This window comes from Rutidosis leptorrhynchoides, chromosome 8 (assembly GCF_046630445.1).
Source record: "Rutidosis leptorrhynchoides isolate AG116_Rl617_1_P2 chromosome 8, CSIRO_AGI_Rlap_v1, whole genome shotgun sequence".
In the NCBI taxonomy this organism is placed as follows: Eukaryota; Viridiplantae; Streptophyta; class Magnoliopsida; order Asterales; family Asteraceae; genus Rutidosis; species Rutidosis leptorrhynchoides.
Genome location: NC_092340.1, coordinates 224,489,868 through 224,505,837, shown reverse-complemented (window position 1 = coordinate 224,505,837; position 15,970 = coordinate 224,489,868). Strand labels below are relative to the sequence as shown.

Below are 15,970 nucleotides of genomic sequence, written 5' to 3'. Positions count from 1 at the left end.
ACTTTTGGTTACATACTTACGCTATTTATAGCAACGGTGTTTTTCAACTTATATTATGTCGCAAGTTATTTCATTCATACTTTATAACCTTGTAAACTTAAACTTGTCGATCCGTTTGTTAAACTAAACTTTGTACCTTTCAAATGAACGCGACATAATTTTGGTCAAACGAGTCTCATATAGGGACTACGACCACGTAACGGGACCTAAGTAGCGGCGCCGTCAATGACGATTTGGTCGGGTCGCTACAGTAACAATGACCCGGGAACCTCTAAACCACCAGGTTTTTCTAAACCAATGTGGATAACGATGGCTCGTATTAGGAGAACATCATATATCCCTAGAAACTTGGCAAAACGAACCAAAACCGAAGAAGAAGAAACAAGCGAGTCGGAATAAGATAGTTGTATTCGTGTGGTGTAATATATGTAATATAGTGTGCTTATGCTTTATGATATATGTAAAAATTGCTTGTATTAATAAGTATTTTTTTTTTTATGAATCTAACTCTTGTCTATTTTACAGTATAAAAACACAAAATGGATAGACAACCCAATATTTTAAGAGACCTACCCGGAGACATGATTGATGAAATCTTGTCTAGAGTCGGTCAGAATTCTTCGGCACAACTATTTAAGGCGAGATCAGTTTGTAAGACATTCGAAGAACGTTCCAAGAATGCCTTGGTTTATAAAAGGCTTTCGTTTGAAAGATGGGGGATATCACATTGGGAAATCCATAAGTTACGATGTGTTTACTTTGACGCATATATTGCGGGGAACCCAAATGCTATTTTATGCAATGGGTTAAGAAATTATTTTGACTCAATATATCCGAATATTGGACTTCGTGATTTAGAAAAAGCGGCTAACATGCAACATAAAGAAGCATGTTATGCTTACGGATTAGTAATGTTCGCTTCTCACCAAAGTGAGAACAAGAACATCGGGCTACAACTATTAAACAAAACGTTCCCACAAGTGACGGAGTCGGTAATTGGGGTAAGAAATGAGGTTTTTAGATTGTTACGGGACTGTTGGACATTACGTAACCCTCGTCCCTTTGACGACATTACAACACGCTGTCTTATCAACGGCCATAACGGTTATGTTCCACAAGACCAAGGATGGGAAGTAATCCTAGTAAAACCAGAATGCATGACTTGTTTCTGGACGTATGAATTACGTGTCTTTATTGCCTTTGCTGAACGACTCGTGTACTAGCTAGAATTATCTTCACAACCATCTTGTATCAAATTTATTGTGTGCTATATTTCATGCTATATGTAAAATAAGCGGTATTGTAAGTTTGTAAAATATTGTGTAAAAGTTTGAACGCGAAATATTATTATAATCAGTTTTTCATATAGAATTGTAGTAGTTGAATTGTATATTAGCTACTAAGTATGAACTTAACGGGTAGGTACTACCCGAATTTAAACTTATAAAACGCTAATATGAAGAAAAAGCTTTTATAAATGAGTTCATATTATGCTACGAAATACTATTAACTACTCTTAATATTCTGTATGATTAACTTGTTTCATTTGACTATTTTGAAGGAAATGGCACCGACTACTCGACACACCGTGAATATGAATGAAGAGGAATTCCGTACTTTTCTAGCTTCAAACATAGCCGCAGTACAGGCTGCGCTACATACCAACAATAACCTTGGATCTAGCAGTACAGGAAATCATGTAGGATGCACCTACAAAGAATTCACTGCCTGCAAACCTTTGGAATTTGATAGAACCGAAGGACCGATCGGATTGAAACGGTGGACCGAGAAGGTCGAATTGGTGTTTGCCATAAGTAAGTGTACTGAAGAGGACAAAGTGAAGTACGCTACGCATACCTTCACAGGTTCTGCGTTAACATGGTGGAATACCTATCTAGAGCAAGTGAGACAAGACGATGCGTACGCACTACCGTGGTCAGCATTCAAGCACTTGATGAACGAGAAGTACCGTCCCAGAACCGAGGTCAATAAGCTCAAGACAGAACTTAGAGGGTTACGAACCCAAGGATTTGATATTACCACGTACGAAAGACGATTCACAGAATTGTGCCTATTGTGTCCGGGAGCATTCGAAGATGAGGAAGAGAAGATCGACGCGTTTGTGAAAGGATTACCGGAAAGAATCCAAGAAGATATAAGTTCACACGAGCCCGCCTCCATACAACAGGCATGTAGAATGGCTCACAAACTAGTGAACCAGATTGAAGAAAGAATTAAAGAACAGACTGCTGAAGAGGCCAATGTGAAGCAAGTCAAAAGAAAGTGGGAGGAAAACGGTGATAAGAATCACCAATACAACAACAACATCAATTACAACAATAATCGCAACAATTATCCCAACAATCGCAACATCAATCGCAACTACAACAAACGGCCCAACAACAACAACAACAACAACAACAACAACAACAACAACAACAGCAACTACAACAATCATCCCAACAACAATAATAACCGCAACAACAACAACAACAATCAGAAGCAGCTATGCCAAAGGTGTGAAAAGTATCACTCAGGGTTCTGCACCAAATTTTGCAACAAGTGTAAAAGAAATGGTCATAGCGCGGCGAAGTGTGAGGTCTACGGACCAGGGGTTAATAGAACGAAAGGAACAAATGGTGTCGGAATGAGTAATGGCGGAGCAAGTAGTGTCGGAGCAAGTTATGCCAATGTAGTTTGTTACAAATGTGGAAAACTGGGCCACATTATTAGAAATTGCCCGAACCAGGAGAACACGAATGGACAAGGCCGCGGAAGAGTTTTCAATATTAATGCGGCAGAGGCACAGGAAGACCCGGAGCTTGTTACGGGTACGTTTCTTATTGACAATAAATCTGCTTACGTTTTATTTGATTCGGGTGCGGATAGAAGCTATATGAGTAGAGATTTTTGTGCTAAATTAAGTTGTCCATTAACGCCTTTGGATAGTAAATTTTTACTCGAATTAGCAAATGGTAAATTAATTTCAGCAGATAATATATGTCGGAATCGAGAAATTAAACTGGTTAGCGAAACATTTAAGATTGATTTGATACCAGTAGAGTTAGGGAGTTTTGATGTGATAATCGGTATGGACTGGTTGAAAGAAGTGAAAGCAGAGATCGTTTGTTACAAAAATGCAATTCGCATTATACGAGAAAAAGGAAAACCCTTAATGGTGTACGGAGAAAAGGGCAACACGAAGCTACATCTTATTAGTAATTTGAAGGCACAAAAACTAATAAGAAAATGTTGCTATGCTGTTCTAGCACACGTCGAGAAAGTACAAACTGAAGAAAAGAGCATCAATGATGTTCCCATTGCAAAAGAATTTCCCGATGTATTTCTGAAAGAATTACCGGGATTACCCCCACATCGATCCGTTGAATTTCAAATAGATCTTGTACCAGGAGCTGCACCAATAGCTCGTGCTCCTTACAGACTCGCACCCAGCGAGATGAAAGAACTGCAAAGCCAATTACAAGAACTTTTAGAGCGTGGTTTCATTCGACCAAGCACATCACCGTGGGGAGCTCCTGTTTTGTTTGTCAAGAAGAAAGATGGTACATTCAGGTTGTGTATCGACTACCGAGAGTTGAACAAACTTACCATCAAGAACCGCTACCCACTACCGAGAATCGACGACTTATTTGATCAACTACAAGGCTCGTCTGTTTATTCAAAGATTGACTTACGTTCCGGGTATCATCAAATGCGGGTGAAAGAAGATGATATTCCAAAGACTGCTTTCAGAACACGTTACGGTCATTACGAGTTTATGGTCATGCCGTTTGGTTTAACTAATGCACCAGCTGTGTTCATGGACCTTATGAACCGAGTGTGTGGACCATACCTTGACAAGTTTGTCATTGTTTTCATTGATGACATACTTATTTACTCAAAGAATGACCAAGAACACGGTGAACATTTGAGAAAGGTGTTAGAAGTATTGAGGAAGGAAGAATTATACGCTAAGTTTTCAAAGTGTGCATTTTGGTTGGAAGAAGTTCAATTCTTCGGTCACATAGTGAACAAAGAAGGTATTTAGGTGGATCCTGCAAAGATAGAAACTGTTGAAAAGTGGGAAACCCCGAAAACTCCGAAACACATACGCCAGTTTTTAGGACTAGCCGGTTACTACAGAAGGTTTATCCAAGACTTTTCCAGAATAGCAAAACCCTTGACTGCATTAACGCATAAAGGGAAGAAATTTGAATGGAATGATGAACAAGAGAAAGTGTTTCAGTTATTGAAGAAAAAGCTAACTACGGCACCTATATTGTCATTGCCTGAAGGGAATGATGATTTTGTGATTTATTGTGACGCATCAAAGCAAGGTCTCGGTTGTGTATTAATGCAACGAACGAAGGTGATTGCTTATGCGTCTAGACAATTGAAGATTCACGAACAAAATTATACGACGCATGATTTGGAATTAGGCGCGGTTGTTTTTGCATTAAAGACTTGGAGGCACTACTTATATGGGGTCAAAAGTATTATATATACCGACCACAAAAGTCTTCAACACATATTTAATCAGAAACAACTGAATATGAGGCAGCGTAGGTGGATTGAATTGTTGAATGATTACGACTTTGAGATTCGTTACCACCCGGGAAAGGCAAATGTGGTAGCCGATGCCTTGAGCAGGAAGGACAGAGAACCCATTCGAGTAAAATCTATGAATATAATGATTCATAATAACCTTACTACTCAAATAAAGGAGGCGCAACAAGGAGTTTTAAAAGAGGGAAATTTAAAGGATGAAATACCCAAGGGATCGGAGAAGCATCTTAATATTTGGGAAGACGGAACCCGGTATAGGGCTGAAAGGATTTGGGTACCAAAATTTGGAGATATGAGAGAAATGGTACTTAGAGAAGCTCATAAAACCAGATACTCAATACATCCTGGAACGGGGAAGATGTACAAGGATCTCAAGAAACATTTTTGGTGGCCGGGTATGAAAGCCGATGTTGCTAAATACGTAGGAGAATGTTTGACATGTTCTAAGGTCAAAGCTGAGCATCAGAAACCATCAGGTCTACTTCAACAACCCGAAATCCCGGAATGGAAATGGGAAAACATTACCATGGATTTCATCACTAAATTGCCAAGGACTGCAAGTGGTTTTGATACTATTTGGGTAATAGTTGATCGTCTCACCAAATCAGCACACTTCCTACCAATAAGAGAAGATGACAAGATGGAGAAGTTAGCACGACTGTATTTGAAGGAAGTCATCTCCAGACATGGAATACCAATCTCTATTATCTCTGATAGGGATGGCAGATTTATTTCAAGATTCTGGCAGACATTACAGCAAGCATTAGGAACTCGTCTAGACATGAGTACTGCCTATCATCCACAAACTGATGGGCAGAGTGAAAGGACGATACAAACGCTTGAAGACATGCTACGAGCATGTGTTATTGATTTCGGAAACAGTTGGGATCGACATCTACCGTTAGCAGAATTTTCCTACAACAACAGCTACCATTCAAGCATTGAGATGGCGCCGTTTGAAGCACTTTATGGTAGAAAGTGCAGGTCTCCGATTTGTTGGAGTGAAGTGGGGGATAGACAGATTACGGGTCCGGAGATTATACAAGAAACTACCGAGAAGATCATCCAAATTCAACAACGGTTGAAAACCGCCCAAAGTCGACAAAAGAGCTACGCTGACATTAAAAGAAAAGATATAGAATTTGAAATTGGAGAGATGGTCATGCTTAAAGTTGCACCTTGGAAAGGCGTTGTTCGATTTGGTAAACGAGGGAAATTAAATCCAAGGTATATTGGACCATTCAAGATTATTGATCGTGTCGGACCAGTAGCTTACCGACTAGAGTTACCAATTGTTAAGGTTCGATGGAATGCTCGTAGAGGACCCGAGTTCACCTGGGAGCGTGAAGATCAGATGAAGAAGAAATACCCGCATCTATTTCCAGAAGATTCGTCAACACCTTCAACAGCTTAAAATTTCGGGACGAAATTTATTTAACGAGTAGGTACTGTAGTGACCCGAACTTTTCCATGTTTATATATATTAATTGAGTTTGATATTTACATGATTAAATGTTTCCAACATGTTAAGCAATCAAACTTGTTAAGACTTGATTAATTGAAATATGTTTCATATAGACAATTGACCACCCAAGTTGACCGGTGATTCACGAACGTTAAAAATTGTAAAAACTATATGATGACATATATATGGATATATATATATATAGTTAACATGATACTATGATAAGTAAACATATCATTAAGTATATTAACAATGAACTACATATGTAAAAACAAGACTACTAACTTAATGATTTTTAAACGAGACATATATGTAACGATTATCGTTGTAAAGACATTTAATGTATATATATATATCATATTAAGAGATATTCATACATGATAATATCATGATAATATAATAATTTAAAATCTCATTTGATATTATAAACATTGGGTTAACAACATTTAACAAGATCGTTAACCTAAAGGTTTCAAAACAACACTTACATGTAACGACTAACGATGACTTAACAACTCAGTTAAAATGTATATACATGTAGTGTTTTAATATGTATTTATACTCTTTTGAAAGACTTCAATACACTTATCGAAATACTTCTACTTAACAAAAATGCTTACAATTACATCCTCGTTCAGTTTCATCAACAATTCTACTCGTATGCACCCGTATTCGTACTCGTAGAATACACAGCTTTTAGATGTATGTACTATTGGTATATACACTCCAATGATCAGCTCTTAGCAGCCCATGTGAGTCACCTAACACATGTGGGAACCATCATTTGGCAACTAGCATGAAATATCTCATAAAATTACAAAAATATGAGTAATCATTCATGACTTATTTACATGAAAACAAAATTACATATCCTTTATATCTAATCCATACACCAACGACCAAAAACACCTACAAACACTTTCATTCTTCAATTTTCTTCATCTAATTGATCTCTCTCAAGTTCTATCTTCAAGTTCTAAGTGTTCTTCATAAATTCCAAAAGTTCTAGTTTCATAAAATCAAGAATACTTTCAAGTTTGCTAGCTCACTTCCAATCTTGTAAGGTGATCATCCAACCTCAAGAAATCTTTGTTTCTTACAGTAGGTTATCATTCTAATACAAGGTAATAATCATATTCAAACTTTGGTTCAATTTCTATAACTATAACAATCTTATTTCAAGTGATGATCTTACTTGAACTTGTTTTCGTGTCATGATTCTGCTTCAAGAACTTCGAGCCATCCAAGGATCCATTGAAGCTAGATCCATTTTTCTCTTTTCCAGTAGGTTTATCCAAGGAACTTAAGGTAGTAATGATGTTCATAACATCATTCGATTCATATATATAAAGCTATCTTATTCGAAGGTTTAAACTTGTAATCACTAGAACATAGTTTAGTTAATTCTAAACTTGTTCGCAAACAAAATTTAATCCTTCTAACTTGACTTTTAAAATCAACTAAACACATGTTCTATATCTATATGATATGCTAACTTAATGGTTTAAAACCTGGAAACACGAAAAACACCGTAAAACCGGATTTACGCCGTCGTAGTAACACCGCGGGCTGTTTTGGGTTAGTTAATTAAAAACTATGATAAACTTTGATTTAAAAGTTGTTATTCTGAGAAAATGATTTTTATTATGAACATGAAACTATATCCAAAAATTATGGTTAAACTCAAAGTGGAAGTATGTTTTCTAAAATGGTCATCTAGACGTCGTTCTTTCGACTGAAATGACTACCTTTACAAAAACGACTTGTAACTTATTTTTCCGTCTATAAACCTATACTTTTTCTGTTTAGATTCATAAAATAGAGTTCAATATGAAACCATAGCAATTTGATTCACTCAAAACGGATTTAAAATGAAGAAGTTATGGGTAAAACAAGATTGGATAATTTTTCTCATTTTAGCTACGTGAAAATTGGTAACAAATCTATTCCAACCATAACTTAATCAACTTGTATTGTATATTATGTAATATTGAGATACCATAGACACGTATACAATGTTTCGACCTATCATGTCGACATATCTATATATATTTCGGAACAACCATAGACACTCTATATGTGAATGTTGGAGTTAGCTATACAGGGTTGAGATTGATTCCAAAATATATATAGTTTGAGTTGTGATCAATACTGAGATACGTATACACTGGGTCGTGGATTGATTCAAGATAATATTTATCGATTTATTTCTGTACATCTAACTGTGGACAACTAGTTGTAGGTTATTAACGAGGACAGCTGACTTAATAAACTTAAAACATCAAAATATATTAAAAGTGTTGTAAATATATTTTGAACATACTTTGATATACATGTATATATTGTTATAGGTTCGTGAATCAACCAGTGGCCAAGTCTTACTTCCCGACGAAGTAAATATCTGTGAAAGTGAGTTATAGTCCCACTTTTAAAATCTAATATTTTTGGGATGAGAATACATGCAGGTTTTATAAATGATTTACAAAATAGACACAAGTACGTGAAACTACATTCTATGGTTGAATTATCGAAATCGAATATGCCCATTTTTATTAAGTCTGGTAATCTAAGAATTAGGGAACAGACACCCTAATTGACGCGAATCCTAAAGATAGATCTATTGGGCCTAACAAACCCCATCCAAAGTACCGGATACTTTAGTACTTCGAAATTTATATCATATCCGAAGGGTGTCCCGGAATGATGGGGATATTCTTATATATGCATCTTGTTAATGTCGGTTACCAGGTGTTCACCATATGAATGATTTTTATCTCTATGTATGGGATGTGTATTGAAATATGAAATCTTGTGGTCTATTGTTACGATTTGATATATATAGGTTAAACCTATAACTCACCAACATTTTTGTTGACGTTTTAAGCATGTTTATTCTCAGGTGATTATTAAGAGCTTCCGCTGTCGCATACTTAAATAAGGACGAGATTTGGAGTCCATGCTTGTATGATATTGTGTAAAAACTGCATTCAAGAAACTTATTTTGTTGTAACATATTTGTATTGTAAACCATTATGTAATGGTCGTGTGTAAACAGGATATTTTAGATTATCATTATTTGATAATCTACGTAAAGCTTTTTAAACCTTTATTGATGAAATAAAGGTTATGATTTGTTTTAAAATGAATGCAGTCTTTGTAAAACGTCTCATATAGAGGTCAAAACCTCGCAACGAAATCAATTAATATGGAACGTTTTTAATCAATAAGAACGGGACATTTCATTAGGGGTATGAATCTCAACCCTAAACAAATGGAGGTTCGTGATATGGTGTCTGAAAATAGGTTATGCATGTGTGCTGCCTTGGAATCCCATCTTGCTGAGGGAAATCTTAAGAATATTTGTGATCGTGTTTTTCATCATTGGATGTGGGCTTCTAATCAAAGCGCTTGTGTGGGATGTACAAGAGTTATTGTTGGTTGGGATCCTAATGTGGTTGATGTTATGATTCTTACTGTTACAGATCAAGTTGTTCATAGTTTCGTTCGGACTGCCTTGGGCGACCAAAGTTTCTATGTTTCTTTTGTGTATGCGCATAATAGTTACATTCGACGAAGGTCTTTATGGAACGATCTCAAGATGCATATGAACTTCGTGGGTCAGCAAGTGTGGGCAATTTTAGGGGATTTTAATGTATCTTTAAATCGCGAGGAATCAGTTGCGGGTAGTTCAAAAATGACTACAGCAATGCGTGATTTTCAAGAATGTATTAATATGATTAATATGTCAGATCTTAATCAAACGGGTTTCCAGTTTACTTGGAACCAAAAGCCTAAATCGGGTTCGGGGATTTTGAAGAAAATCGATAGAGTAATGGCAAATGATGTTTTTTTGAATGAATTCGTGAGTTCATATGCCATGTTTCAGCCTTATCGTGTGTCGGACCATTGTCCGGCAATTTTGAAGTTACATGATGTCGTGGTGGATCACAATCGGCATAAACCATTCAGGTTGTCTAATTATATCATGAATCATGCTGATTTTAGAAATACTATTTTGGATGGATGGTCTAATAGAGTCGATGGGCATCGTATGTTCCAATTTGTCAAAAAAATTGAGATGTCTCAAGAAACCATTGCGCAGGCTAATGTGGGAAAAAGGGAACTTACACGAAAGGGTTTTGAAATTGAGAGTAGAGCTTGATGGTGTTCAGAAAGCGCTTGACTCTAATCCTTTTTCGTTGGACATCAGGGAGGATGAAGCTCATCTTTTACAAGTGTAGAATGATGATGTGCTTGATGAGGAACGTTTTTTGAAGCAAAAGTCGAAGGTGGAATGGTTACGGGTGGGGGATAGTAATTCTCGTTATTTTCACAATGTGGTTAAAGGTCGTGTTAATCGGAGTCGTATTCTTGCTGTCATGGGTCCAGATGGCAGTATGATTGAAGGGAATGAAATTCCAAGCATTTTTATCAATCATTATGCTACTTTTTTAGGCATATCTGCAACTACTGATCCGATTGCTGACCCGAACTCTTTATTCACAAAAAAGATTACTGTTGAATGTGCGAATGCCATGATTCTCCCAGTCTCTGATCGTGAAGTAAAGGATGCAATTTTTGATATAAGGGATAATAAGTCTCCTGGTCCGGATGGTTACTCTGCCGCGTTTTTCAAGGCAGCGTGGGAGATTATTGGAGTGGATGTCACATGTGCTGTTCAGGAGTTCTTCCGTAATGGGCAATTTTTAAAGGAGATTAATCATACGATCATTACCTTACTTCCTAAAGTGCCTAGCCCGAACAAGGTTACGGATTTTCGTCCTATTTCTGGTTGTAATGTCATTTATAAGTGTATTAGCAAGATCATTACTAATCGTATTAAAGACAGCTTAAGTGATATTATTAGTGAAAATCAATCTGCTTTTATTCCGGGTCGTCGCATTTCGGACAATATTCTTTTAATACAGGAGATTATGAAGAATTACCATCGGCCAGGTGGTACGTCTAGATGTGCTTTTAAGGTTGATATTCAGAAAGCGTATGACACCGTTGATTGGAGATTCTTAGAGGAGATTTTGCTTCGGTTCGGGTATCATCGTACAATGGTCCAATGGATCATGTCCTATGTTACTACGACATCATTCTCTATCAATGTAAATGGTGATCTCCATGGTTTCTTTAAAGGTAAGAGGGGTCTTCGATAGGGGGACCCTCTTTCTCCTTATTTGTTCACTATGGTCATGGATACTTTGACTCTTATTCTTGCTCGTAATATTCGGAACTCAGGGTCATTTCGATATCATCCAAAGTGTGAGAAACAGGAGATTGTTAATCTCTGCTTTGCTGATGACCTTTTTTTGTTGTCATTTTCCGATGAAAATTCTGTTTCAGTTATTAGACAGGGGTTGGATGAGTTTAAAGGATGCTCGGGTTTAGTGCCTAGTTTGCCAAAAAGTTCAGCATTTTTTGCTAATGTGACGACTGTTTCTAAACACAAGATTTTGGCTATTTTACCGTTTGATGAAGGGAAGTTGCCTGTTAGGTACTTGGGAGTCCCGCTTATATCTTCTAGACTTCTACATCGTGACTGTCAAGTTTTAGTTGAGAAAGTGAAATGCATGATTGGAGATTAGAAAAACAAATTTCTCTCGTTTGCTGGTAGAGTGCAATTGATTATGTCTGTTTCATCTTCCATGCAAATTTACTGGCTAGCTGTTTTTATTCTTCCTGACTCGATTATAAATGATATTGAAGCTTTGATGAGAGGTTTTTTGTGGTGTCAAGGGGATATGAAAAGTGGTAAAGCCAAAGTTAAATGGGCGGATGTTTGTCTTCCTAAGGCCGAGGGCGGTCTTGGTATTAAACGTCTCAAGCACTGGAATATTGCTCTTATGACCTCGCAGGTGTGGAGACTTTTAACTCATAAAAGTTCTTTATGGGTGAAGTGGATCCATTCTTATCGGCTTGACGGAAGGAATTTTTGGGATGTTCAGCTTAAGGCGAATGCGAGTTGGGGATGGAGAAAGATTCTTAGTATTCGTAATTGTATTCGCCGACATATGATTAGTATTATTGGTGATGGGCGCGATACTTCTGCTTGGTTTGATTCGTGGAATGAGCAAGGTCCCTTTGCTAATTTTATTTCTAGACGTCAAGTGTTGCATGCGGGGCTAGATGCGACTTCTAAGGTGGCGGATTTAATTGTCGACAATTCGTGGGTTAACCAATTTCCTATCCTCCATTATTTCTTTGTTCCAATGTTGTCAAATGTTAGCGACGTGATTAAATGGAAGGATCTGTCGGGCATCTTGCATACTCCTTCGGTACATATAGTCTGGGACACAATTCGCGACAGAAAAGCCCCGGTAGAATGGTATTCTATGGTTTGGTTCAAGCATTGTGTTCCTAGGCATGCTTTTATGGTATGGCTTCTTGTTCGGGAAAGGATGAAAACGCAAGACCAACTTCGATCGTGGGATGTCCAGCATCAGATTGATCCGGTCCTTTGTAGCTTGTGTAAAACTGTTCCAGATTCTCACGATCACTTATTTTTTACGTGTCCTTTTGCTTCACAAGTGTTGTTTAAGGTGCAAGGCTTGTGGCAATTTCGGTATTCTGCTACGCTTTGGAAGGATGTGATTCGGTTGCTTGGGCTGATGGCTTCTAGAACATCAGCTAGAATTATTATCTCCAAAATTCTTTTTGCGTCTACCGTTTATTTCGTATGGCAAGAGAGGAATAATCGAATGTTCAAGAAGCAATTTCGCTCGGTTGACCAGGTTTTTCAGCTTATTTTTTCAACTGTTAGATTGAAGATTATGTCGCTGAAATGGAAGTCGAATCCTTCGGTGCTGGACATGAAGAGCTCCTGGAAGATTGCGTAATGTGTTTGTTGTGTAGTTTGTTTCTGTTTCGAGTCTTGTTTTGGCTTGTGGTTGTTGCTTTGATTAGCTTCTGGATTTGGTTTTTCTGGTTGTATGATTATGAGGCATGTCTCATAATCTTCTAAACTCTCTTGTAATATTTGGTTGATATATATTTACCGGGTGAAAACCCTTTACCGAAAAAAAAAAAAAAAAAAAAGTTTGGAAAAAACATAGTGAAGACAAGAAGATTTAAAAGTTATGAAGTACCAGTAATAAAGTGTGTCCGTTGTCTTTAAAGTAGCATATTTTGCAGTTCGCCAATTCTCTTGAAAGCCTTTCAGCTTCATCTCCACTTGGAAGCAAGTTATCCTTACCACTAAAAAAACATTAATACTTCTATATATTAAACAGTGCATTATTAAAGTTCACACAAATAACAAATTAATTATTAGAAACTAACATCAAGAGAAAAGAGAAATATAGAATGAAAGAACTTGTACCGTCCGACTTATAAAAGTACTTAACTATATATTAGTGTATAATGAACACACGAAAAAATAAGTAGAAAAATGAAACTAACCTTGCAAGCAACAATACTTCAGCTTTAACTGCGTGCAGATGAGAATTAGTATACGCAGCAGCAGACTTAAGCAGCTTCAACTTCCAAACAAGTGTTTCTTTTGGAATAATATCAGTCAGTCCCTGATATTCATTCAAAAAATCATTAAATATTAGTTTTCTAATATGTTGTTTGAGAACATGCAGACGTCTGGATCTTGCGATTCATACCGAAAGCCGAGGAAGCAAATATCTAAGATTGTCCAATAATTTCTCAAAATTTGGAACTAGCGATTTTTCAGCATCGACCAGCGCCATCTTTATAGGATCACCTGATAGGATAACAAGAGATGACAGTTAACGGTGATGCTAGTCATGATGCATATGGTAATAACAACATTAAATATGGTCATAAAGATAACTAAAACTATTTGAAAGTATGTCAGATGACATTATTCTTGTACAATGTTTCTTGTTATAAGTATATTCACTATTCATAGAAACAGATAATATACCCATTACGGTGCTAAGAAGATAGGGGATTGTCGCAGTAACTGAATCGGGAATGAACTCCAAGAGGGGAAGTATAGGCTGCAACTGTGTTCTGTTAAGTGAAGTTGCTGAGAAACATAATTAAAATATGTTGTTAGTTACACTAATGGATAACTAATATAGATTAATAGGTAGTTATTAATTACAGGCGTCTGAATCTAACCTGGATTTGACAGTATAACTACTAAATCGATAGTCGGATTACGCGCGGAAACTGCAAGAGCTAAACATCCTCCAAAAGAATCTCCAACCAGATAAATCGGCCTAGTTGAAAATAAAGCATGCTCAAGCCTCACGGTTTCCTCCACAAATGTCACCAAATCTTCATATACAAAGTAAATACTATAATTATATTGTTTCAATTTGCATGGTTTTTTATTTATTTATTTATTTATTTTATTTTTTTTTATTTTTTTATTTTTTTTGACTGCATTGAACATCTGTCTAAAAGACAGTATGAGAACTACAAAAAGCACAACCAAATATATTATATCCAGTGAAAAAGGGAAGACTTTCATGATATATTAAAATGAACAAGTGTATGTGACCTTCAAATGGTGTTCTATCATAAACAGGGATGTGCAAACATCGAACTTCGAAAACCCTGCATCAGAATATCAAAAACATAAAATGTATCTTCAAACATATATAAATGTACCATATGAAAATTAAAAAGACTGGACTCACTTTCTAAGAGACTTTTGGTGCAAAATGAGGCCCAAACCAAGACCATCGATCCCTACATAATATCACCAAGTGTAAGTTAATCAAAAGTGGGATTACGATCAGATCAATATCTTAAATTTGTCTTCGGCATACATGTAAGTGCAAGTATGCAAATCATAAAACTACATTGCAGACTTAATCAAGGACCTCTAATAGAAAGATAACTGAATTACCTGGCAAAAACAGAAGAACTGGTGAATCGGGTAGAGGATCATCATTCCCATCCGCAACAATAGGGCAAAACCACCTCGGCGGTCCACCATCAGGCTTAATTATCTCCTTCGCTAAATCAAGATAATCTTTCACACTCTGAGTCCCATACCCATCATCCCATAAAGGCTCCAATTTTTCCTCTTTCAATCTACTCTTATAAGAACCAATTCTTTCAGCATCTTTCAAAGACTCAACTCTTTTATTCAAAGACTCAACTCCATTTACTTTAACCGGATCGTTAGACTCGACAACAGATGAATCTGCTGCTGTTCTAGTACACTTAAACGAAACTCGAGAAAACCTATGCGTATAACCAGATTTCAAACCAAAACATGGTGATAAATTCACAATTGAAGCTGTAGCATCTACAAACATGACTTCAAATTTTTCTATCTAGTATCAGAAATGGATGCAATATAATATAATAATAACTTACAACTTAAAAACACTTGCAACTTGCATTAAAGTTAGGTAGTACTTCAACTTATAAATAACCCAAAAGTTGTTACAAAATTTGAAAGTATTAATATAAAAACTTAACAGATGGTAGCATGTGTAATGCTAGGTGTGTATGTAGGTAAATCAGTACCAAAATTGAAACCTCAAAACATGATGTGTTTGAACTGAAATGGAAAATAGAATGTGTGGGGGACCTACGAGTACAAAAAATAACGAATAACAAGCTATAAATTAAATTTTAATTTTTTTTTTATATAAACGGAATGTAGTTAATAATGCTGATCAATTGCATCTAAAATTGAGTTAAACCTAATGGGAAGATCGAATGATTTTGGATCTTGTGATTTGAGAATATGTTAATTAAGGTTAAACAATGTTTGAAATTAAATTTGTTGTTTTGTAATAGCGCCAGGAAATGTGGAAGACTTACCTTGTGTAAACGTATAAATACAGCATAAACACAGTTCAAACAACCGCAATCCGCCATTACCATGGCGGTTCCCAGTTCCCACTGCTATAAACGGTAATGTGAAAACGGTATTATTATTATTATTATTATTATTATTATTATTATTATTATTATTATTATTATTATTATTACTAT

The 15,970-nt window shown here is 36.3% G+C and overlaps 1 protein-coding gene across 1 annotated transcript in view; it reads right to left on the bottom strand.

The window, feature by feature from the left end:
• The window catches only part of LOC139862607 (phytyl ester synthase 1, chloroplastic-like), a 30,532-nt gene extending 15,250 nt beyond the window's left edge, over positions 1-15,282 (bottom strand). The window contains exons 1-8 of the mRNA XM_071851221.1: positions 14,868-15,282; positions 14,656-14,707; positions 14,517-14,572; positions 14,132-14,290; positions 13,932-14,036; positions 13,648-13,748; positions 13,439-13,560; positions 13,126-13,234 (exon numbers count right to left, since the gene is read on the bottom strand). Of these exons, the coding sequence (XP_071707322.1) occupies positions 13,126-13,234; positions 13,439-13,560; positions 13,648-13,748; positions 13,932-14,036; positions 14,132-14,290; positions 14,517-14,572; positions 14,656-14,707; positions 14,868-15,282 (1,119 nt within the window). The remainder of the gene's footprint in view (positions 1-13,125; positions 13,235-13,438; positions 13,561-13,647; positions 13,749-13,931; positions 14,037-14,131; positions 14,291-14,516; positions 14,573-14,655; positions 14,708-14,867) is intronic.
• Positions 15,283-15,970: the final 688 nt, after the last annotated feature.